Here is a 22,124-nt window from a genome sequence, read left to right as displayed (position 1 = left end):
AAACTCCCATGCATATGGCATTATCAGTAGCCTGTTGTGACAGATAAGCGAGATGAGCTTTAGCAGTTTCTAGTAGTTGCTGTATTAAGATTTCTATAATAAATGTTAGGCTTGAAATTTAAATATAACAACAAGTAATAATTGCCTTGCAAATAAAACTAAATGTAGATGTACTAAAACTTAAAGCTAAAAATATATTTTTATAAATATTAAATTAAATATATCTACTCAATTTAAATATTAAGCATATATCTATAATATATTAAAATATATATTGTCGGTCCAATAAATAAAACCATTAATGAAAAAAATATTTCATTTCTATTTTTAAATTCTATTGACACTTAAACTATTGTCTTTATTAATTTGATAACTGCCACAACTCTTGAAGCTACCCACGCAGTAAAATCAAGCAGCACTCGAGACTATTTTATGTATTGTGAGCAGTTAAAAAAATAAATGTAGTTTAAACATTGTTATTGACTATACAAAACGCTCTTCGCTCTGTTGGCTGCTGCTGCTGCTGCTTCTGCCTTTATCATGTGTTAGTCAAAGGTTCAATAAGTGCTGTTGACTGACTTGCTGTGTTGCAGTGGCTTCCATTTATTGATTTTCAGCAGCAACTTGGCCACAAATACAGTGCAGCAGCTAAAAGTTTATAAAGTAGGCATGCTATACCGCTAAATAATAGAGACTATTGATTAAAGAATGGCAATAGTTGTTTGATTAAAAAGAAGTATTAATGTTAATGGGAGCTTGTGTTAATAAGTTGCTTATATAGAATATTTACTGTAGACTTCAGCTGCTCTTTAAACTCCATTAATCAGCGCACTTCATTAAAAAGCCGAGGCCAAAGCAAAGAGCATAGCCATGGCCATAAAGCAAATGAGTCTAAGCAGTAATTAAAAAAAGAAAAAAGTATGTGACAGTGTGTGCCATGTTGGGAGTAATGTTATGAGTTATGCTGCTCTTTGCTCCACTCTGTTAATCTCAGTGACTCCCTTGACATCTACGCTGAGAACTTTTCACATGCACACAGGGCTACGTTGTTGTTGTTGTTGTTGTTTTTTTTCGCTGAGCTGCTCTCTGCTGTCATAACAAACAAAATTCCCAGCATATGTGTGTGTGGTGGGTTGACGACCCCAGTCCGAGGTCAGCAGTATTTCCTGGTTGTTGGTCAGCAACAGGAATTTAATTATACTTTTGATTTTAATGAAAATACAAGGCACCAAAGCGAGCCCCTTTAGTCGCTTTTGTTTGTAAGTTCTCCTACTCTGTGTGTTGTTTGTTTGTTTGTGTGTCATGCAACTCTAAATAGTTAGAATTTTTTATGTTTACTCTTGGCGAACGTTTAATTATAAAAATATTACAAAATTTGTGCTGCTAGAGATATCAAATTAGATGTGTAAATATTTATCAATTGTAAGATTTAAAATGTAATTTCTAGTTTTCAAATAATAAAAAATAAAAGTTTGTATAAAAGTTAGATCCTTAGATCCTCAAATATTTATTAATTCGTAGCATACGATTTGAAATCGAATTTTTATTCTCTTTATTATAGAGATTAAATTATTTGTTTTTAAGTGAAAATTCAAATGTGAATGCTTTTCTTTTTATGCTGACTGTGGCATAAGTATTCTGTGTTGCCACCCAGTGTAGCATGTGGCATGTAGCAAGCACAGTTGACTTGTGACTTTGTCTCGGTTAAGGTCGTACCCAGCATCAACTTTAATTTGGGGGAAGTGCATGTCAACGCAGTTGTCTGCGTTAAATTGCAGTTTAATTAGAGTTTTCCAACATTTTAAGTTTTGCCTTTGAGTGTCTTTTGTAAAGTGTAATGAGCTCGCTCGCTCGCTCGCTTTGAGGGCAGATAATGCAATAATCTTTATTTATTTTCTGCATTTAAGCAAATGCCAAAACGTGAGCTCAAGTTAAGCAATTCATTTGTATAAAGTGTAGGCGGCTTGCGTTTCATATGCGAGCATCTCTCGCTGCCCTGACCGCACTTTGAGCTGCGCTGCTGCTGCATTTAATATGCAGTCCATGTAGCTGGGGCTTGGTCCACTAGACACATGATGCATGCACAACATGCACTTGTAATCAAACATGTACGGCCAGCAGCAGCGCGAGCGTCATTTGGCAACATGGGCTCACTTGTGCTCAAGATGCACAACAGACCGCCAGCTTGGCAGCCCGGCTTATTTGCATATAACACTTTGACGCATTGTTCCCGGCGGACTGAGAACTAAGGACTGAGCAATGAGGGCTCAGCCAACTGCTGCTGCCTTCACTTGAGCACTAATTAAAAGCAAATTTAAGCACCACTCTGACTCTGGCAAACAGACGGCTTACAATAAGACGCGCCACGGGGCGTATGCGCAACATTGATTTCAAAGCAGCGCCGAAAATAAGTGTTAATTGATACGATTTCTCAAGCAGCCAGACAGACAATCGAAACTATATGCAAAGCTATCATCATTAACCCATTTAAGCTGCAAATCCAATTAGGCAAAGTCTTTTTTAGGCTTCGAATTTGAAGTGTGCGCTAATTAATTTCAACTCAAGTTGTTTGCCTGACAATAGCAGCGCGTTTCAATTTAATATTCACTTATTTTTAAGTTTTATTTTTGGCCGCCTAATCGTCACATTTTAATCTTTGTGGCTCGACGTTTCATAAATCATTGACTGACTGTTTTAAAAGCCAAGGCAGCCGCCGCTAAGTGAAAATCTTTTAAGAGCGTCCGAGTAATGCACATAAATAATAAATACAACGTAAAATTAACTTTCCGGCGACAGTCGTGCACCACGTGCCCGTCCGGACTGCTACGGAGTTAATAGAAAAAAACATACACACTACACTTGCTGCTTAAATAAGCCAAGCAAGGGTCGTTTTATTTTTTGACATTATATGTTAAGCGAAAGAGCCACGTGCATTAAATAAATTAATATAAACAACATGCAAATTGTACATTTGATAAAAAATTCAAACCTTTGCCATTTGTTAGCTTTTTGATTTTGAAAACAAATGAAGGTTTTGCTTAGCCTAAGCCATTCAATTTTATTCAATATTAAACACGAAATGAATAAAATAAAATTAATTGTTTGTTTTAACTAAAAGCTAATAATTAAAGGAAATATGTGTTTTAGTTAATTAGCTAAAAAATACTCAATAAAAAAAATGCTACAAATGAGAGCCTTCAAAATATAAATTCTAGATGCTTTAACTTTGATTTAGAAGAGAGTAAAGAAAGTTGTAAATTAATATGATATTGGCTATATATAATGAAACAACATATTGAAATATTTATATAATGTTTAGGAATTAAATAATAATATTCTAAAATATGCATAAGCCAATAGATTAGTCATAGAATAGTTTGTTTAGTTTATAATTTAGCTACAACTGGAAAGAGCATTTCATGTTCTATCTCATGCCATAATTTTTCTTCTGTGAAACTTTTGTGTTTTACCTGTGCAGGCGTTAACTATTTAGAAATGCAAAGCACATTGAAAGTTGAAAGCGTGGCAACGGCAACGGCAACGTTGGTTTTAGGTTTTGGGGTTTTGGTTACGGTTTTTGCTTTTAAGGTGCCAAAAGCAAAAACACACAGAAAGCCAAAATAAAAAAGTCACAGCATGGACGAAGAAGAAAAAACTGTCAACGCACGCGTTAAGTTGACAGCCGTGTGGCTGTTTGTGCGGTTTAGTGGGCGTGGCGAAAATCTCAGCGTTGCTGCCAGAGCTATAGAAATCATAAATTTTATTATTATTTTCTTTTTTTTTTTGCTGTAATCTGCGACGACGGGCGCGACATTTTATGCAAAGAATTATTTTTGTGTGAATAATTCAAGAGCTTAGCATACTTTTGGTTGAGTTGAGGTTTAAGGTCAAATAGAGAGAGAGAGAGACAGAGTGAGAGGAAGAGCTTTAAGGTTGCGCTCTCGTGTTGTTTGCTTGACAATTTTATTATTTTTAGATGAAATTTCATATAAATGTGTTGATAATGCTGCCAGTCAGACAATGTCTAGACTAAGCACACATACACACACACTAACTGACATTTGAGACACTGCCAAGTGGGTGGGGTGCTAAGCACAGGTGGCATAACTTCATTGCATGGCTGTCACAAATGCCACAAAATCCGCTCGAATGCAGCAATGCAAAATTAATAGCAGTTGCATTCGAAGTGCTCACAGCTCACAGCTCTCAGCTCAGCAGCGAATCAAAGTCCTCAGTCCGGAGTCCTCAGGCTGAGCACGCTCGGCATGTCAGCGACTGTCTGCTCTAGCTACAAATATATATAATCATCATTTAGCTAAGAGCTAAAGCATCAGAAGTTGTTGCTAGGTGTCTGATTTATGTTGGCAGCAAATCGCATTTGAATAAGGAATTCAAGTGCTCTAAGCCTTTAATCGCTGTCCGGCTGAAAAGTTGAGCATAAGCAGAAAAATACAAAAAAAAAAAACTGTGACAGGAAATTGCTTGTGCAAAGTTTTCTCAACATTTTCGATTGACTTAAATACAGGGTGAGCTGGCTAGAAGATATATACATTATTTCAAAGCTGAAAATAAATATAAGTTATAGCATATAGCTCTTTTCAACTTTTATTTATGAATCAAATAAAATGGCTGCGAGCATTTCAAATAACCTTGAAAGCAATTTCAAATTTCAAGATCTAACTTCTGATTTGAAATATTTCAGACTAAACATTTCTGTTGCACTCTTGTAAGTTTTAAATCAACACAGAGCCAACATTTTTAATTAAATTTTATATATAAATATTAAATATTATAATAATGTGAATTACTTCTGTATGAAAGTTCGTTCAAGCAAATATAAATATACAAACCAAAACATATTTACGAAATATGAATAAATTATGCAGTAGCGTTTGCAATTATTTTTCGCCTGGCACACCCTGTTTATATTGGCCATAAGTAACATTCAAAGTGACATTTGCATTTTATTGTTGTATGCCCGGCATTACAAGAGCAACTTTCCGCTCTTTGGCTTATTGTGCTTGCAATTTCCTTGAAAAGCTCTTTCACTTTTTCTTCCCGTTCTTGAGCTGTGTGTGTGTGTGAAGTGTGTCTGCATGGAATAAGAGTTAATCTTGCGTCCACTGAGACACACACACACACAGACAGACTTACATTTACTTTCATGCTAGGCAACAGCTGTGTTTGATATTTCATTTGTTGCTCACTTTTTGTGCTTTTGTCAAAGGCAGAGCTACTTTGGATTTGGGCGTCTGCAATTTGGTAGAGACATCAAAGTGCAGCTTCATCATCAAATCAGAAGCCAAAGCCAAAGCCACAAAGTCTGCTCTTAAGCCAAATATGCCACAAAGTATGCAATATTATTGCAACAATCGAATTGTCAATGCGGCAAGCTTGTTGCCTTGCCTCAGCTCGCCTTTTAATAATATTTTAATAGAAACAGCAGGCGCACATTCTTACTTTCGAGTCTCGTCTCGTTTCAGTCTTGTGGTTGCTTTTGATGTCCTTGTGTGAGCTAAGCCGAGAGACATTTTGATAGATGGTTCGCTGATGCGAGTTCATAAGCATAAAAAGTCAAGTCGTCTAGCTTACATATCATAAATCATGTGGGGCTAGCTGCGATTGTAACTAGCGTAGAGTACATTTGTTCTAAGCTGAAGTTTGTCCCAAAGACTCGCATCAAATTTAATCAAAGCACTACAAACTTAGTGTATATTTTTATATTTGTTGCCTTGCATAATTATTCATGACATGAGTCAGCATCTATCTGTTTCCATTGGTTTCTTGCCGTGTCGTGTGGCTTATTAAATCTTATTTTCAGCTTCACTGAAGCAAAATAATTGGGCCATGTTGTTGCCCAGGTAAACGCTCATCATTATATCTCAGGTCAAATGCGTTTCCTTGAAGCTATTGATTACCAGTTGCCAGTTGGCAATACATGTGCCATGTGGCAGCTGCCTCAAGGGGGCATGTTGACAATGCGCTTTAAGTTTTGTGTACATTTTTTTAATTAAAACTTTTGCAGCTTCTGCTGACCTGACGCTGCTCCGATTCTAGATTCAATGACTCAGCCGAAATTTAAGCTGCTCAGCGTTGCCTTTTTTTTACTTTTGGCTTTCAGCTCTCGTTTTCTTAGCCAATTAACTGCAGAAGGAGGAACATTAACATTGAAGCGCAAGTTGAAGTTGCCATTTAGGGAGTTTGTTTGGTCTGCCTTGTCGTTTTAAGCGGGTTTAATTGTTGTCTGGCCAGTGATAACAATAAGCAGCAGCAGCTGCTGCTCAGATAATATACAAATAATTTTTAATAAGCTTTTTTTTTTGGTGGTGTTTGTTGTTGCTCACGACAGATTGACAGAGACTAAGTTATTATAAGTAATCAAAAATGTATACACGCTGCTTCATAATAAACTAAGTTTTAGCTGCTTAATAATCCAACTTCAGTTATTGGCTTCATTCAATGATGGGCAAAGCAATTTTAAGAGCCTTATACTTATACAATTTGTGAATAATAAATTGTTGATATTTACTTAGCAAGGCTTTAACTGAGGCTTTAGCTATTGATAATTAATTTATATTACTCTGCTGAGTCTTCATTAATTTATTTTATAAATATTAAAGGTATTCATGCGATATCTATACAAACTCAGACTTTGAAAATGAGCTTAATATATTTATAAACTAATTTTAAACTAGAATCTTAGGCTACTTTATAGAAACTTAAACTCTAAATGCTAAAGTTTTAACACAAACTAATTGTGGACTCTGACACACATGCACATAAAACTTCACACAGACACTCCCAGGCAGTTGAATAGGTACAAACAAATTAATTCAACTAACAAATTCGCATTTCAATTAATATATTTATATCCCAACAGGCTCGATTTGTCGGCCTTTTTTTTAATTTCAACCTCAATAATAATTGTTCCTATTCAAGTGCATGTAGGTGTATATGTGTGTGGGTATTTAAGTTAAATTGCGTGCATGGCAGCGCCTGTTTATATGCAACATAAAATTTGCTTGTTCTTGCGTGTATATTCGAGCATTTGGCGTTGAAATTTTGCCCAACGCTCGGCCAAATGTTGAAAGTTGAAATTGCAAGGATAAAATATATGTAGGGAAACGTATGGAAGCGAGAAAATCTGTCGCGCTCGATTAGCACATGGGCTGGCTGGCAGGCTGACTGGCTGGCTGGCTGTGTGAAAAGTTTGTTGTCAGGCAGTTTGACGTGGCTGATTTGCATTTTTAATTAACTAACAAGTGCTTGCAATTAAGGCCCCAAAGCAGTCCGGAGAGCACAGAGAGACATTAGCATAAAACAACTATATGCATGTACTAGCAGCCATGCGATAACAACAGCTGTGGGAGTCAGTTGGCCATAAATCAATTAGGGCCTAAATACAGTTCGGGGAGTGCGCGCATAAATTAGCAAAACTCTTGAGTGATCTGTTCTTCAAATTCGAGCAGAGCAAGTTGCATGTTATGGAATATATATATATTAATTACATAAATTACTTAGCGCTACACTTTTTATGACATTAAAAGCCATTTATCAAGCTCGCTGGCTGCTTGGCTGTCAAAAAGTTGTAAAGTCAACAGCTGTTGTCGTCAGGCGAGAGTCATGAATATGTTAAATTGTTTGACAGTCGCGACAGCGTCTTGGCATTGCGCCAGGTCTATTTTGACATTTATTAGGCCGCAAACTTCTTACCTTACACACACACACAAGCACATGCACACACAATTTGACAAGTTAAGCGTAACTATGCCAAATAACGACTGACAGCGCAAATATTTCAGCTACTTTAGCCAAACTCGAACTGAACGCAACTCAACTGCTGCCTGCTCAACTGACTGACTGACTAACAGCTTTGCTTTACTTACTCCCCCTCTCTCTCTACATTCTCTCTTCACCTGTTATGGCAATTTTCTTTTGTTGGCCTGCAGCACATTTTTGCACACTTGACATAAATCAAATGTGATAATATTTTTATACGTTCAATAGACGTTTCAACGTTGGCGCAATAATTTGCGACTTGATTTTTTGACGCTGCTCGTTCGTGCGCAACTAATTTTGTAATCAATTACAGTTATTTTCAAACTCACACACACACACAAGCATTGCATTTTGATAAGCAGGCTGTGCATACTTTTAATGAATTCGTTGCCTTATTGTTGCTCTTTTATTTGTTGTGCATATTTGGGGCACATTAGCTTTGATATTGCTTGTATAACTTTAACGTTAACAGTTTCAATAATAATAATAATAATTTAAAAAAAATATAGGTCACAAAATTGTAATAAAGCTTGCATCTGTCTGCAAAGTAGACAGAAGTGCTGAGATAATTTGGGCTTGATTAAATTTGTTTTATTTGTATATTTATGGGCTCTGACTATTGCCCAACGTACTCTATACTAAATAAATATTACCTGCATTGGTTTCCTTAACGCCAGGTATGCTATCAAACAATATTTTCCACAAATTTTCCCGCTTGCCGCAATGTAGTTTTATTATTATAGCGCCGTCGCGACATTCAAATGAAAAATGATGGCCTGCTGTGACTTTTTTGTTGCACAATACAAAATTCAAGCTGTGTGTGTGTGTGTGTGGTGTGGTTGTTTATTTAAATGACGTGCTGTTGCATAAATAAAATAAAGCATACGCCATGTTGTGCGATGTGCGCTTAAAGCCAAATTGGCAGTGGCAGTAGCCTGACCTAAGCCAACAAACAAACTATGCTTAATTGCAAAAGGGACTCAACTCTTTAGCAAATGTCTCAATAAACTGTGCAAAAGTTACACAGGGGCAGCCACTTGGGAGCACGACTTAACCTCAATTTTGATTAACAATGTCTGGCAATGAAGCTGTCAACGTGCGGGCAACCAACAAGCAAGGCAGCCAGCCAGCCAGCCCAGCCATAGGCACCCAGACAGACACTCAGTCAGCTCTGTCAGGCAGCCTCGCACGTCCTTTGGGAGTGGGCGTAGTGTTGATTGTGGGTGGTTGGGTTGGGAATATCTCTGGCAACGAGTCTGAAAAATGAGCACAATTTGTTTGCCGGCTTGCCAGCTGCGGCGTCGGCTGCAGCTCACACCCAATTTAGGCGCAAATATATATTTTATTTAAGCACATTAGTCATTTGTTAATAACATGTATATGGGCAAACGTTTGATGTTAAATCCAAGACAAGCCAACAAGCTCTTAAAGCGGAAACACGCAGTCAAATCACACTGAAGATGAATTGCCCAGCGATTCCGTTGCACACACATCCTGCCCTTCCGGTTCAGTCCAGACAGAGTTGCAACTGCATTTGAGAAGTGGCCTTGGTCACTCTTCAACTTCAGTCTGTCGAGTTTGCTGCTGCCCCATTGTTAACCTCTAGGCCAAGCTCGATTTTCGGTCAACAAAGTTGCCAGTTCTGTTTTGCGGTTTGCTGCCGTACGTGCTAATCCGGCGGAACAAGCAATTCCATTGAGCAATTACAAACACTACAATTGACAAATTTTCAAGCACATTAATGTAGCCCAAGCAAAGTTCATGAAGTTGAACAGAGGTTTAATTTTTGGTAAAAAGTATTGCACACTTCGTGTTCTTAGTAAGCATCATTTTCAACTTATTTACATATTTTATTTTACATGAAGTTTTTTCTCTCTAGAATTTCAGCAGCACGACAAGTGTTTTCTTGTTCTCTTTTTAACAAACTGATGCAATTGATAAAGTAAAAAGTATTGGACATTTGTCTTATGTTTAATAAATATGTGAAGTTTATGCTCACTGGAATTCCTGATGCAAGAGAAGTGAGTTTCGTCTTAGAAAACTTTTTATATCAAAAACTTATTTTATGAACAATTAAAAAAATGTGACTTTAGTTTGTTATTTTCTTTATGAATATCCATTGCACAAGCTGCAGCATATAATCGCTAAATCCACTCATGCTTCGAGCTGAAGCTTCCTCACTTGTCCCAGGTGCGGAAATGGCGTACGCGATGCACCGGAAAATGTTGGCCGTATTCTCTTCATACGCGCAACGCTTGTTCTTTAATATTTTCATTGTACTGCTGCCATTAAATTGAGGAAATTTGCAGCCAACTCTGCTGTTGACCACAAAACTGTGTTAACTGTATTTGTATTTGAACAACGCGCTAAGCACTTGCTGGGGAATTAATTTGTTTGGCAGCCTTGATTTGTGGTCGTATGTCAAGCTAATTGGATAAACATATTTAATTGAAAAGGCATACGGGAAATGATTTGCATACAGAGATTAGCAGGTGAAAAAAGAATAATGAGACGACTTATGCTATACGCTACTTAGAAGCTTAAAACTTATTATAATATTGAATTAAATTAATTAAATTAAATAAATGCATAATATATAGGCTATCAGTTTTTTGCTATATCTTCTTTAAACAGTGTCTATTCGAAAGTATCCAAGCTGCTGAAGAGTATGTTACAACAATAATTTCTACAGCTATATAAAGCTTGAGCAAGCGAATTCCACGCACACAAAATGCAAAGCAATCGTTTGACTAGTTTCAAGTTGGCCTGGCCACAAAGCCAACGTCAAAGCTGGACGCAGTTGCTCAGCATTTATACAGCCGGCGCGCATATTCATGGCTTCTATCAGCTGTTCTGGCCCACAATGCGTCAACGCATGCGGTAAGCTAAAGCTTCCAATACAGTTCTTAGAATAATTGGCAAATTTGCAGCATACTCTGGGCCTTGGCGCTAATGAGCGCCTGTTATGTCCTCATCTATGTGAGTTATTTGCTGGCGGAGCGTTTCCAACGCCGCACTATACACACCATCGTGTCCAACTCGCATTGGCCTATCTCAAGCATTGCCTTTCCGGTGGTTATAGTCTGCAATAAGAATCGCCTCAACTGGTCACGTGTGCCGCTGATAAAGCAACGCTATAATATAAGCGATAAACAGTCGCCGCTGTTCGAGCGCGTGCTGAGCGCTTACGATGCGCTACAGTTTCAGCATTTTCAAGTGTTTGCTGAACTGGCAGCTGAGCCGCTGCTTCATACGCTAAATCATTTGAATTTTACGCAGATTGTTACGGAGCTGGCTTGGCGCTGTGATGAGCTGCTGGCTGATTGCAGCTGGCATACCCAATCTGTTGACTGCTGTGAGGTGTTTCGACCCCGACGCGTTTTGTTGGGCGCCTGCTTGGAGTTTAATGAGCTGGAGCAGCGCGCCAGTATTGAAGTGGGCAAGGGCAAAGGCTTGCGAGCGCGTCTTATGCTGAATGCTGCGCTACATGCGCCAGCTAATGCACTGCCCAAGGGATTTGTGCTCAACATTCTGGAGCCCACGGTGTGGTTCAACTTTCCCATTGAGCTGCTGCCACATACGAATGTGGACATTGGCATTACAGCTGTTTATCATTACTACGATGAGAACACCTATGTGCTGAACAGTAAACAGCGCGAGTGTCTGCATGAGAACGAGCAGTTCAAAACTTTGCAGAACTTCAACTACATGCTGGAGAACTGTCAGGCCGAATGCCAGCAGCTCTACATGCTGCGCTACTGCAATTGCAGCTTGGACTTGTTCTATCCACCATCGAATCATAAGCCCTGTCAGCTCGCAGACTTACCTTGCTTGGCAAGCCAACAATCAGCACTTGCAAAACTATGCAGAGCCTGGTGAGGAAGCATTCGTGGTGCAGCGTGAAACTGAGAAAGGCATGCACTGTGATTGCCAGCTAAACTGCAAGTCATTGACACTGCTCACCGACATCTATGAGCATGTGCAGCCAATTGGTGTGCAGCAGCAGAATGGCTCCATTATGATGGATGTCTACTACAAGCGTAAAGATATTTTGGTATACAAGACGAGTCTCGTATACAGCTGGCTGGATTTAATTGGTGCGTATATTTCATTATCCATAGAAAAGCAAGCTGGACTAAGACAGCAAGAGTTGTATGAGCTCAGCTGCTTGTCTGCTTTTACACATGCGCACATACAAAATTCAAAGAGGCCGCCAATGCAATTTCGACAGCGTCGCCTTCTTGGTTTTACCCTCTCAGCAGCCAAAGCGCTCTGAGTGGAGCAAGACAGAGACATCAATAGCTGTATTAGCTGGTGTATCAGCTGCTTATCTGCTTTTACACATGCGCACATAAAAATGTCCAGAGGGCGCCAATGCAATTTGATAGCGCCGCCATCTTTGGTTTTAGACTCTCAGCAGTCAAAGCGCTCTGAGCGAAGTAAAGTAAGCATGAAAGCAGCGCAGCCGACTTTGGCAAGCAAGCAAGACAGAGACAGAGCTGTGTGTGCTCAGCTGCTTATCTGCTTTTACACATGCGCACATAAAATAGTCAAAGAGGCCGCCAATCTAAGCGCATGAAAGTATGCAAGCAGCGCAGTCGACTTGGGCTGTCGTTATCTAAGTAATCACCAATCTCGGTACTTAGTTGACTTCGTCTTTGTTTGTGATTTGCTGACAGCTCTGCGCAGCTAACTTTGTCTCTGGCTCTAAGCACTTCGTGTATTTAAACAGCCAAAATTCACTTTAATCAATCGAGCGTCTCTATATTTTTTTTAGTAGCGCAACGTAAAATGCCCATTAAGCTAATTGCTTGTATATTCAAATTTAATTTACTCGCTTTACTTGCAGTTTCGTTTGGTGGCATTTGTCAGCTTTGTCTGGGCTGTTCTATTATCAGCCTCATAGAGCTGTGCTATTTCACTCTCGTTGATGTGCCTTTTTTTTGCTGGACGCGTTTTGCATTGCAACAGCGCTGAACATTGTACAATTCTGTCAAATAAAAATGCCATTGAGCATTGTATGCATTTTATTTTTGTTTATTGCTGTTTATGGTCTGGTGCATGCTGAAGAGCTCTGGACTCTTGGCTTGACATATGCAAAGCACTTGCTAGCAGCAAATGTCTTTTGTTCTTTCTTTCATTGTAGTACTACTCTCTGGGGTAGCATTTGTTATTGCAGAGTTTTAAAAGAAAAACAAAATAAGCATAAATAATAAAGCTCTACAAAAGCTTTTTAAAATGGTTGAAAACCTTAGTGAGGCACCCGACAAGCAGTGCAGGCACAATGGAAATGGAACAGCGTATGTCTATTGGTAGTGAAATTGGCTAAAGAGAATAGTGGAGTATTTGAAGTAAAACTAACTACTGACTAGCAAATAAAATTATTTGAACTTAACAAGAGTTATTTTTGTAACTGAATTGAATAAAACAACCAATTATTTTTTGAAACTATTATTAACTTGCTTTAAAAACGAATGAAGCTTTTAATAAAAAATAATTAATTAAAATTTGAATCTTAAAACATTGTGTCAAATATATCTAGAACATATTTCAAAGCATACATTTTATAAATAAGCAAGTTTCTAACATAGGCGAGATAACCAGTTTTAAAAGCATCAATAAAATGTAATTTATTGACAAACAATTGAAAGATGCAAACAGAAGCAAAGAAGTTTAGCTACGCTCTTATTGATTTTGAGCAACTTTATAAGCAAAAAAAAGTTAATATACATCTTTAAGCTTTTAATGCAAATGCTCTAACAGAATATATTTTGCTGGTTTAGTTGGCTTAAGCATTTGAAACTCGGCAGTCATATCAGAGTGTCAGAAGTAAAATAAATAGAACATGCTGCTGCTTATCTGTGGATTTTTTAAACGAATATGTTGTTCACGACGAACATTTAATCAATACTTTGCAGCATTTAGTGGTAAGTGAATGAAGAAGATGCATTTACATTACGTACATATGGAATGCTGGTATTATTTTTAACAAAACAATCTGCTTTGACGACGTTAATGATATTCATAACGCTTGTATATGAATCTATTATATTTAAGACAAACTCAAATGAGCAACAATATCTCACAATCAGAGCTAGAGTCTCCCTTTGCTAACTGGTTCTGGTTTTGTTTATCATATTTGATTTTAACTCTTATCAACGCAGAAAGCACATCTGCTATTTAATAATAATTTCCGATATGATATACAATTCAAAAAATTAAATAATTGCAAACCATTGTTTTGCAGTTAACATTCTTGCAATTTCTTACGGCTGCTCAAGTGGCTGGTTGGCTGCAAGTTATTCGGAGCTACAAGGCGAGAGGACACCTTTGACAACTGGACCACTGAGCAAACATGATTTGGGTTGGGTTGCGGCTAGCACACCACTGGGTTCACTATTGGCGATTAGCTGTCTGACCTGGTTGGCGGACAAATATGGGCGCAAAAGCTTCTTGATGCTTATGGCAGTGCCAACGTTTGTAATTTGCATGCCAACAACTTATAGATACAACTAAGCTAATGTTACTCTTTTCAACAGCTCAACTGGCTAATTATATCAGTGGCCACTCGCCCCATACACTTGTGCCTGGCTCGCTTTCTGGCCGGAGCAGGTGCTGGCGGCATTTTTGCCATTGTGCCAGTTTATATAACGGAAATAGCTGAAGATCGTTTGCGCAGCACTTTGGGCACTTTCTTATCGCTAGGCTGCGCACTGGGATTTTTGATAATCATTTTGCCAGGCAACTACTTAAGCTATATTGTGGTGGCTAGAATAATGTGTGCTCTGCCTTTGATATTTGCTGCATGTTTTATGCTGCAGCCCGAGACGCCGCAGTTTCTGGCAGCACAAAATAGCGCCAAGGCGGAGGCTGCTCTGAAATATTATCGCGGCATTGACTGCAAGGCAGAGCTGGATGTGGAGCTGCTGCAGACGTTGAGCAAATCCACTGCTGGGCATGCAAACAAAGAGAATTGCAGCTTTGCTGATCTTTGTAAGTAGCTAAAGCTTTCAACTATAACTATTAATTTAATAATTTTTTCAATCTTTACAGTGCCACCCAAGGCTCGCAAAGCTTTTTTCATTGGCTTCGGCATGGTGCTGCTTAATCAATGCAGCGGTTGCTTAACGCTTGAATTCTATATAGCTCACATTATTAGCGATACTGGCGCTGGCGAGGTCATAACTATAGGCGGCATATTGCAATTAGTAGGCACCTACGCTGCTACGCATTTTGTGGAGTGCGCCGGACGCAAGACCATGCTGCTCATTTCAATGGTGGGCATTTGCCTGGGCGAGCTTTGCATGTCCGCTTACTTTTATTTAACCCAATTGGGCTATGACACCAGCAGCTTTAGCTGGGTGCTGACTGCATCCTACTCCTTGATGATCTCTCTCGCTTGCTGTGGTGCCTTGACTGTGGGCTATGTGGTCATGGCTGAGGTTTGTCCGCCGCTCATACGCAGCCTCGCTGTCAGATGTCATACATTTTGCATATTTCTGATTGCCATAATCTCTCTGAAGGTAAACTAATCTGTTACTATAGTTATTTATACTAAACAATTTCTTTGCTCTGCAGCTATTTCCATTGGTGGTTGCCTGGATTGGCATTGCCGAAACTATTTTCATCTATTTTCTTCTCTCATTCTTATTAACTATTTTTGTTATCTTATTCGTGCCGGAAACGAAGGGAAAAACATTGGAGGAAATTCAAGCGTGCTTGTAGTCCAGCTATAAGTAAATTATTATATTAATATTTAATATTTAAACTCAGAGCTTGATTATGGCTGCACTATAATTTCAATTTATTACACTTGTCTCAATATATCACGACTTAAACTAAATGTCAACTGCTGAAGAATCATTTTATGTTCTTGTATATCCAGGGCAGCAGCGAAGTGACGCGCGTATAGACACCAGGATACTGACCCTTACCGCAGCCAATGCCCCAGGAGACAATGCCCACTTGAGTATAACGACTTCCCTCGTTGACAATCATGGGGCCACCCGAGTCACCCTGTTAAGATGATATAAATGAAAGTAAACTTTTGAAAACTGAATTGCAAAGCTTAACATACGCTGCAAGAATCCTTGGCGGCTTGGCCAGCGCAAATCATGGACTCTATGATGCCACCGGGCGCCGCACGTCCATATTTGTGTGCGCACTCAGCATTGCCCCAAATGGGTATGTCCACCTTTTGTAGTATCGACGGCTGTGGTCCATTCTCACGCAGACTGCCCCAGCCGGCAACGGTGGCTACCTGACCGCTATACGAGCGTGACTGCTGCGACGGCGATGTGGGCAGGCAAATGGGTTGAATCTCAGTGGAGAAGGGCACGGGCTCGCTCAGCGTGAGTATGGCAATATCATTGTGCTGCAAAAGAGAAACGTTGGAGTGAAGAGCGCAAGAGCAGAGATCAGACTTACCAAGGTGCTGAACTCAAAGCCCTTGTGCCGCACCAAACGCTTAATGCGGCGCGAAACATGCTGCACCTCAAAGTCCGTGCGTATGTTGTAGTCGCCCAGATGGGCAGTCAAGGCAGCCACATCCCAGGAGGTCATGCTGAGAAATAGAAGAGAGATGATAGAATAAATATTAATAGACAATAAGCTGCACTATATTGAAGAAAGTATAATAGATAAAAGCTATAAATATATAATGAATAGAACATTTTTGTATATGAAAAGATTGAATATATTCGATAATTAGTCAGATCAGATTAGTAGCTCAACTTACCGTGCCACACAATGAGCTGCGGTGAGAATATGACTGTTGGTAATCAAGCTGCCGCCGCAGAACTGTTTGCCGGACTTGAATAGCACAGCTATCCAGGGAAACTCATGCGGACTGGCATTAATGCCGCCCACAATGCGCTCCTGATCCGGTGACACTGGATTCTTTTGGCCACACTGCAGCGGCAATCCGTCGGCACTCATGCCGCTCGCTGGACGACGCGTGGTGGTGCTGGTGGTGGTTGTAGGCGACGGATAGCTTGGGATAACTGGGTCGTCCGAGTGGTGCTGCTGGGACGCGTGGTTGGACGTATGCTGGGCGGACGACGCGTTGTTACACCAGAGCTAGCTGTAGTGCCGCTGGGCCTTGAGGTGGGATGCGTGGGGTATTGATGATTGGGTGGATGCGTGGGTATTGGTGGTGGCCAGCCGCCAACAGAGGGAGGATGCGTGGGTATTGGTGGTGGCCACTGCGGCAAACCGCCTGCAAAGCTGCCAAATGGCCATTGATAAGGATAAACAGAGGTGGTAGGTGGCGTGGGAGAGGGTACGGGCGCAGGTGGAGCTGGCTGTGGTGCAGCAGTTTCTATAGTGTTGCCCTCCTGAAAATCTGGCATATCCTCTACACTGTTGACATTATCCATAGGCGCATCCTCAGCACCAGCTTCAGGATTCTGCTCTTCCTCTGCTTCCTCAACCTTATCCTCTTCATCTGCAGCTGGCGCTGGTCGCTCAGTGCTTGTCGTCGTCGTCGTTGTTGTTGTCGTTGAGGGCAGCGGAAATACGCCAAAGCTATTGGCATCGATGCTGGTGCAACAGATGCCGTTGTTCAAACGTCCGAAAGCATCATAAAAGTTGCAAACATCTGTGCCCCTAACCGCTGCTGGCGGCCATTGCCGATAGGCTACAAAAGAAAACTGACGCACCACTCGATAGTATTGCTGGCAGCTGGCGATGCGCACGCATACGCCCGTTTGTCCACCTGATGTGAGGCATCTGGCGCCCTCCCAGGCGCCCGCACCCGCCAGGCCAGCTTGCAGCAAGAACATATTGGGATCAAAGTAGAACTGCCGCTGCTCACGCCTGTGACTGCTCAAAGAGTTAGCTTAAGAGAAGAAAAACAAATTGTGTGTTAATTTGCTTACAAATATTGAAGTAATAACTTTAATTAAGCAATAATTCTGGACTTTCACAACAAATACAGGCAATCATTTGTTGTAAGTTGTTGGAACTTTTTGTTGTTGTTCTTCATCTGGCAACTCGTTCACTGCTCGCTTAATCGCCGGCACTTCAGACTCTACAGACCTCGCTTGCCGCCCTAAATCCCACAGCCTCCCACACATGTATGCTGCTTCTGCTCTTCGCTCATAAGCTAGTGAGAGCATCTCTTTTTCTTTCGTTTGCATGCGCTCGATCGATCTGCGCTGTCTGCTGCTGCGACTGAATGGGAGCCTCACTCAAACACAGCGCAATGCTAAGAGATGAGAGCGCAAGCATCACGTTCTCCGTAAGCGACAGTCAATGCTAATTGACTAATCAGCTCTCAGATTTGCTAGTGACAGCAGCGCTGCTCTTATCAATCGATCGTATGCGCGCTATTGTTTGTGCTGCTGATGATAAACGAAAGCTTCGCTACTTTGTTACTAATACAGCGCTCAATGAGCACCGCACTTGTTTTTATTTATTAATAGCTTAATTTAAGATCTGTAGTTTAATAGATTCCATGCTCGTTAAAGTTTAAATATTAAAAGCTAACTTTATTTTTTATAAGCTTGTCATATTTTGTAATGCTTAAATAAGCTGAAGACAACATTTAAAAGTTATTAAATAAAATATCGCAAAATTAGCAGGAAGAAATTTTTAAAAATTTTATTTTGGTGTTTAGAGAGAACTCTGAGGCACAATGTCTATGCTCCAATCATAATAATAATAATAATAATGTACGACAGCTGCCATAACAATTTAAAATTCATCAACAATCAAACATTAAATTGCAAAATATTGTTTACCTGATTTGGGCCACATGAGTAATAAAATAAAAATGGATTACTGTTTCGGCTTTCTACAGGGATACGCTTTGCATTCAATGCAAATGAGTCAGCTTCAAAGCTTGTTTACTAACATTTTTCGCTTGAGCGTGTGGCATGCGTGCTAAAGTCGCCTTTGTAATATGCTAAATACTACACAGTATATATAATTCAATTTACAAAATTAGCATGCCACAAGCGTGCCACACACTCAGCGTGGTAGGCTTCAGAAGCACGTGCAGTTTGGTTTTATTTAGCAAAGGAATAAGCATTTTTTTATGTGTATCGAAGTTTATGCACATTTAAGTGCGCCTTAAATTTACACCTACTTACTTACACCTACTTAATAGGCCGCCAAAACGAATGACTTAGGCAGCAAACTAGAATTAGCTCAACTTAAGTAAGTCACGACTGTAGAATGTAGCTGCTAACAAAATGCTTTCAACACTTAATTTATGCTTTACTTAGCCAAAAAGGACTTAAGCCAAATCGTGCGCTTAAATCCAATTAACTTTGTTCTACATAAATAAAAATGTCTTAGCTATGCAAATTTTACAAATTGATTTTTAAAACATGGAAGCATATAAAACACTTCATATTGCAAAGAAAGCTAATTGGCTCATTTAGGCTGGCGATGTGGCCTGAACATATAAATCAAGCCCAAACCATTATGTGGGCCACACACGAAATGCTAAATAAATTAAGCAAATGGCAAACTAATGCTAATTCAACAGCAAAAAAAAAACTACAAATGGACAAAGCGCCTCAACAAAAGCCGCCTAGACCAATTTCAAGAAGCTGTCAATAAGCTAAACAAATGGCACTACACTCACACTCACGCTCCCATGCCTGAAAGGCACATAAATAGTATGACAAGTGACAGTAGAAAGTTGCTTAGATATAGAAAAAAAAATTGTTGTCAATTGTGCGTTGAAAGACCAAATAACAAGAAGATAAATTTTGAGTAGACCAAGACAATAAGCACAAAAAATGGCACAGTCAATTGTCAGTCAGCTTAAAAAGCGCTTAAGTTTATTGTCAATACGCTGTTTGATATTTTCGTACAGAAATGTCAAAATATTGAGTAATCACTTGCAAAGTGTGGCTATGGCTCACGCTTCGGGTGTTGCTGCTAAGCAAACATTGCTTTTCTGCTCTTCATAGGTGCTTTGTCAACAGCGCAGCAGATTGGCTTAAAAAACAATAAAAAAAAAACTATGGCATGACTGTATAAACTCAAACACATACATATCTATGTAAAGGCTAATGAACTCACCCTACGCCAAACTGTCGCTAAAGTTCAACATAAGTCTGTCAATAAACATATCATCAGGCTAGGACCTGCCCATGTGCCCATAGTGTGTGTGAGTGTGTGTTGGGCGCAGGTTCGTTGATGCGTTAATTTGCATGCAACATGCACATGGGGCCAAGTTGCAAGTTCAAGGCTATGCAACATATGTGCAGCTGTTAGCTGCCTTGGAGTCTGGGCTCAGCCATCTGACAACGCAAGCCAATTAAACTGGATTAATACAAGCATGCAGAATCTATATTAACTACAAAATACTCTTCGCTTAAGCATTAAATACATGTGTTAACATCTTTAATTAGTCAAGCTAGTTGTTCCCCCTTGTAAGTGTATCTTAAAAACAACAAACTAGAAATAAACTGCAGGATATGCTGAGTCTTCAGCTAAGCTGCCATAACTATAATTTAAATCTGTACTCAAAGGCGTGACCATTTAACATAAATTTTTATTACGTTGTCTGTCCGCTCATCCGTCTGTCTGTCTGGGCAGCCTGTCACTTAGCAAATCGATGCTAGCTATGAAAATTAAAACTTAATTACAAACTGCTATACACAGTGCCAGCCCACTTAATAGGCTTGGGTTGTTTTCACATCTTTAAAGCTCACGTCATCTCATGTTCTCATGTCTTGGCAAAAAAGTGTGCTGGCTAATTGTCTAATTGTTGGCCCATAAATAAGTGAAGTGTTAACGCGGCCATTGACAGACAAGCGTTGAGAGAGCTCTATAAAATACGCCTACACGATAAATGTTGACTGTGCCATTTATAACAACAAATAGCAACAACAACTACAACACAAATTGCGTGCGCCAAGTGAAAAGTTGAGGCTTGAATAGGGCCCATTTCTATTATTGCTAGACAATCTATAGAACTCGCTTCTGAAGGTCAAACAAGTGTTTGTTTTGCAATGCGTGTCTGGAATAATTTATAACAAATTTATTAACTATTAAGCTTGCTATGTAATAAACAAAGCACAGAGTCGTTGAACTCATATATGAAGTAGTAGTAAAAAGCGTAGTAAATAAATAATAAAATTAGTTAATAATAATCATTATTATTTAAATTTAAATATTTTAAATACGCAATGAAAGGCTACATAGCAAGTTTGTTGCCTAAGTTTTTTGTTTATGCAAACTTTTCTTTAGCACGAAATTTATCCACTAAACATTGACGCATTTTTTGAGTACACTTATAATTATTTAAGAGTTTTTTCGACCATCCACAGCAGGTTCGTTGCCTAAGCCATTTGTTTGGTTTAAAGCTTAACTCACTTACCCTCGGGTACAAGTTTAGGCTGCTGGTTGACTGTTCCATTGACGGCTACAGCTGAGTCCACAGCCTTTGAGTCCAAAATAATTGCTGCCGCTCCTTCAGTTGTGGTTTTTATTGTTGTTGTTGTTGTTGTTGTTCTTATCGATGGCACATCCTCGGCTAATATCGTTTTAAAATGCAACAAATGCACACAAAGTAATAAAACTCGCCAAATTGTAAGCATTTTGCCGACAAATAATTTAGATGTGTGTATTTATATATAAATTTTGTTTTTATATATATTCCTTAGCTATTTCGTTTATCGTGCCAGACCATACGCGTATACGGAATGCTATAATCCAGGCATATGTGTACTATATAGTAAACGCACAGCGAGACGCGTATCGCGTTGTTTTTTTTAGAATGCGACGCACGTTGCCCCAATGGCATTCACCTGAACGAAGGCTCGGGGAGTCGTCCGACTCTCTGCGCAGGTTCTCTTGGTCTTGGGAACTATGTCGATTGCCGGGCTATTGGACCGTTGGCTTGCGAGGTGCGCGAGCTTCTGAGCCAAGTGCCGGCCATGAAGTTTGGTCAACAGCTATGAAACGACGACAGCCAAGCGACAGCAGCGCCGACTGCGACGCCAGCAGCACACGCATACACAGTTCGCAAAACACCAAATGATTCTTTCTTTCTTTTAAAAGCGATACCTGATAGTAGGCCGGCTTTTTGGCTAGCAAACAGTTGGGTTGCCGTTGCGTAAACTAGTTCTCTTACTGCCGGCTGCTCCTGTGTTTGTTCCTGTTCCTTTGCCAGACTCATTGGCATGTTGTTCCAAATGTAGACAAACTGGGCTTGGCACTGGGACAGTTAAATGGCTGCATATTACTTCAATTTAAACTTGTTGAAAGCAACTATGAATCAATACGCGATGCCAATAGGCACTGCAAGAAATTTCAATCATTAGTCATTTAGTTAGTCTAAAGTTCTGTTCACTTGAAATTTATGTCAAGTTCTAAAAGTCATA

The 22,124-nt window shown here is 39.6% G+C and overlaps 3 protein-coding genes across 3 annotated transcripts; 2 read left to right on the top strand and 1 right to left on the bottom strand.

The window, feature by feature from the left end:
• Positions 1-10,510: 10,510 nt before the first annotated feature.
• LOC108601101 (pickpocket protein 19) lies at positions 10,511-12,959 on the top strand. Its single transcript, XM_017989055.2, is given in 4 exon segments — positions 10,511-10,659; positions 10,710-11,616; positions 11,618-11,876; positions 12,629-12,959. Coding segments are annotated over 4 exon segments (1,443 nt in total). The 3' UTR covers positions 12,757-12,959.
• Positions 12,960-13,063: 104 nt separating this feature from the next.
• LOC108601200 (facilitated trehalose transporter Tret1) lies at positions 13,064-15,311 on the top strand. The gene is made up of 4 exons (XM_017989142.1): positions 13,064-13,079; positions 14,027-14,259; positions 14,319-14,772; positions 14,833-15,311. The coding sequence occupies exons 1-4, from the start codon at positions 13,064-13,066 to the stop codon at positions 15,309-15,311; spliced, it is 1,182 nt and encodes a 393-aa protein (XP_017844631.1).
• Positions 15,312-15,569: 258 nt separating this feature from the next.
• On the bottom strand, positions 15,570-21,621 carry LOC108596159 (serine proteinase stubble). Its single transcript, XM_017981667.2, is given in 6 exon segments — positions 15,570-15,795; positions 15,857-16,153; positions 16,207-16,342; positions 16,517-16,788; positions 16,791-17,617; positions 21,119-21,621. Coding segments are annotated over 6 exon segments (1,908 nt in total). The 5' UTR covers positions 21,339-21,621; the 3' UTR covers positions 15,570-15,639.
• Positions 21,622-22,124: the final 503 nt, after the last annotated feature.

This window comes from Drosophila busckii, chromosome 2L (genome assembly GCF_011750605.1).
Source record: "Drosophila busckii strain San Diego stock center, stock number 13000-0081.31 chromosome 2L, ASM1175060v1, whole genome shotgun sequence".
NCBI lineage: Eukaryota > Metazoa > Arthropoda > Insecta > Diptera > Drosophilidae > Drosophila > Drosophila busckii.
The sequence above is the reverse complement of the archived record's forward strand: the minus strand, read 5'-3'. Positions and strand labels throughout refer to the sequence as shown.

What these genes read in the sequence shown, in the direction of transcription:
- LOC108601200 (XM_017989142.1), top strand. An exon ending in TTATGGCAGTGCCAACGTTT is followed by an intron (nt 14,260 to 14,318) that starts GTAATTTGCATG and finishes TCTTTTCAACAG; the next exon opens with CTCAACTGGCTAATTATATC. An exon ending in TTGCAGCTTTGCTGATCTTT is followed by an intron (nt 14,773 to 14,832) that starts GTAAGTAGCTAA and finishes CAATCTTTACAG; the next exon opens with TGCCACCCAAGGCTCGCAAA.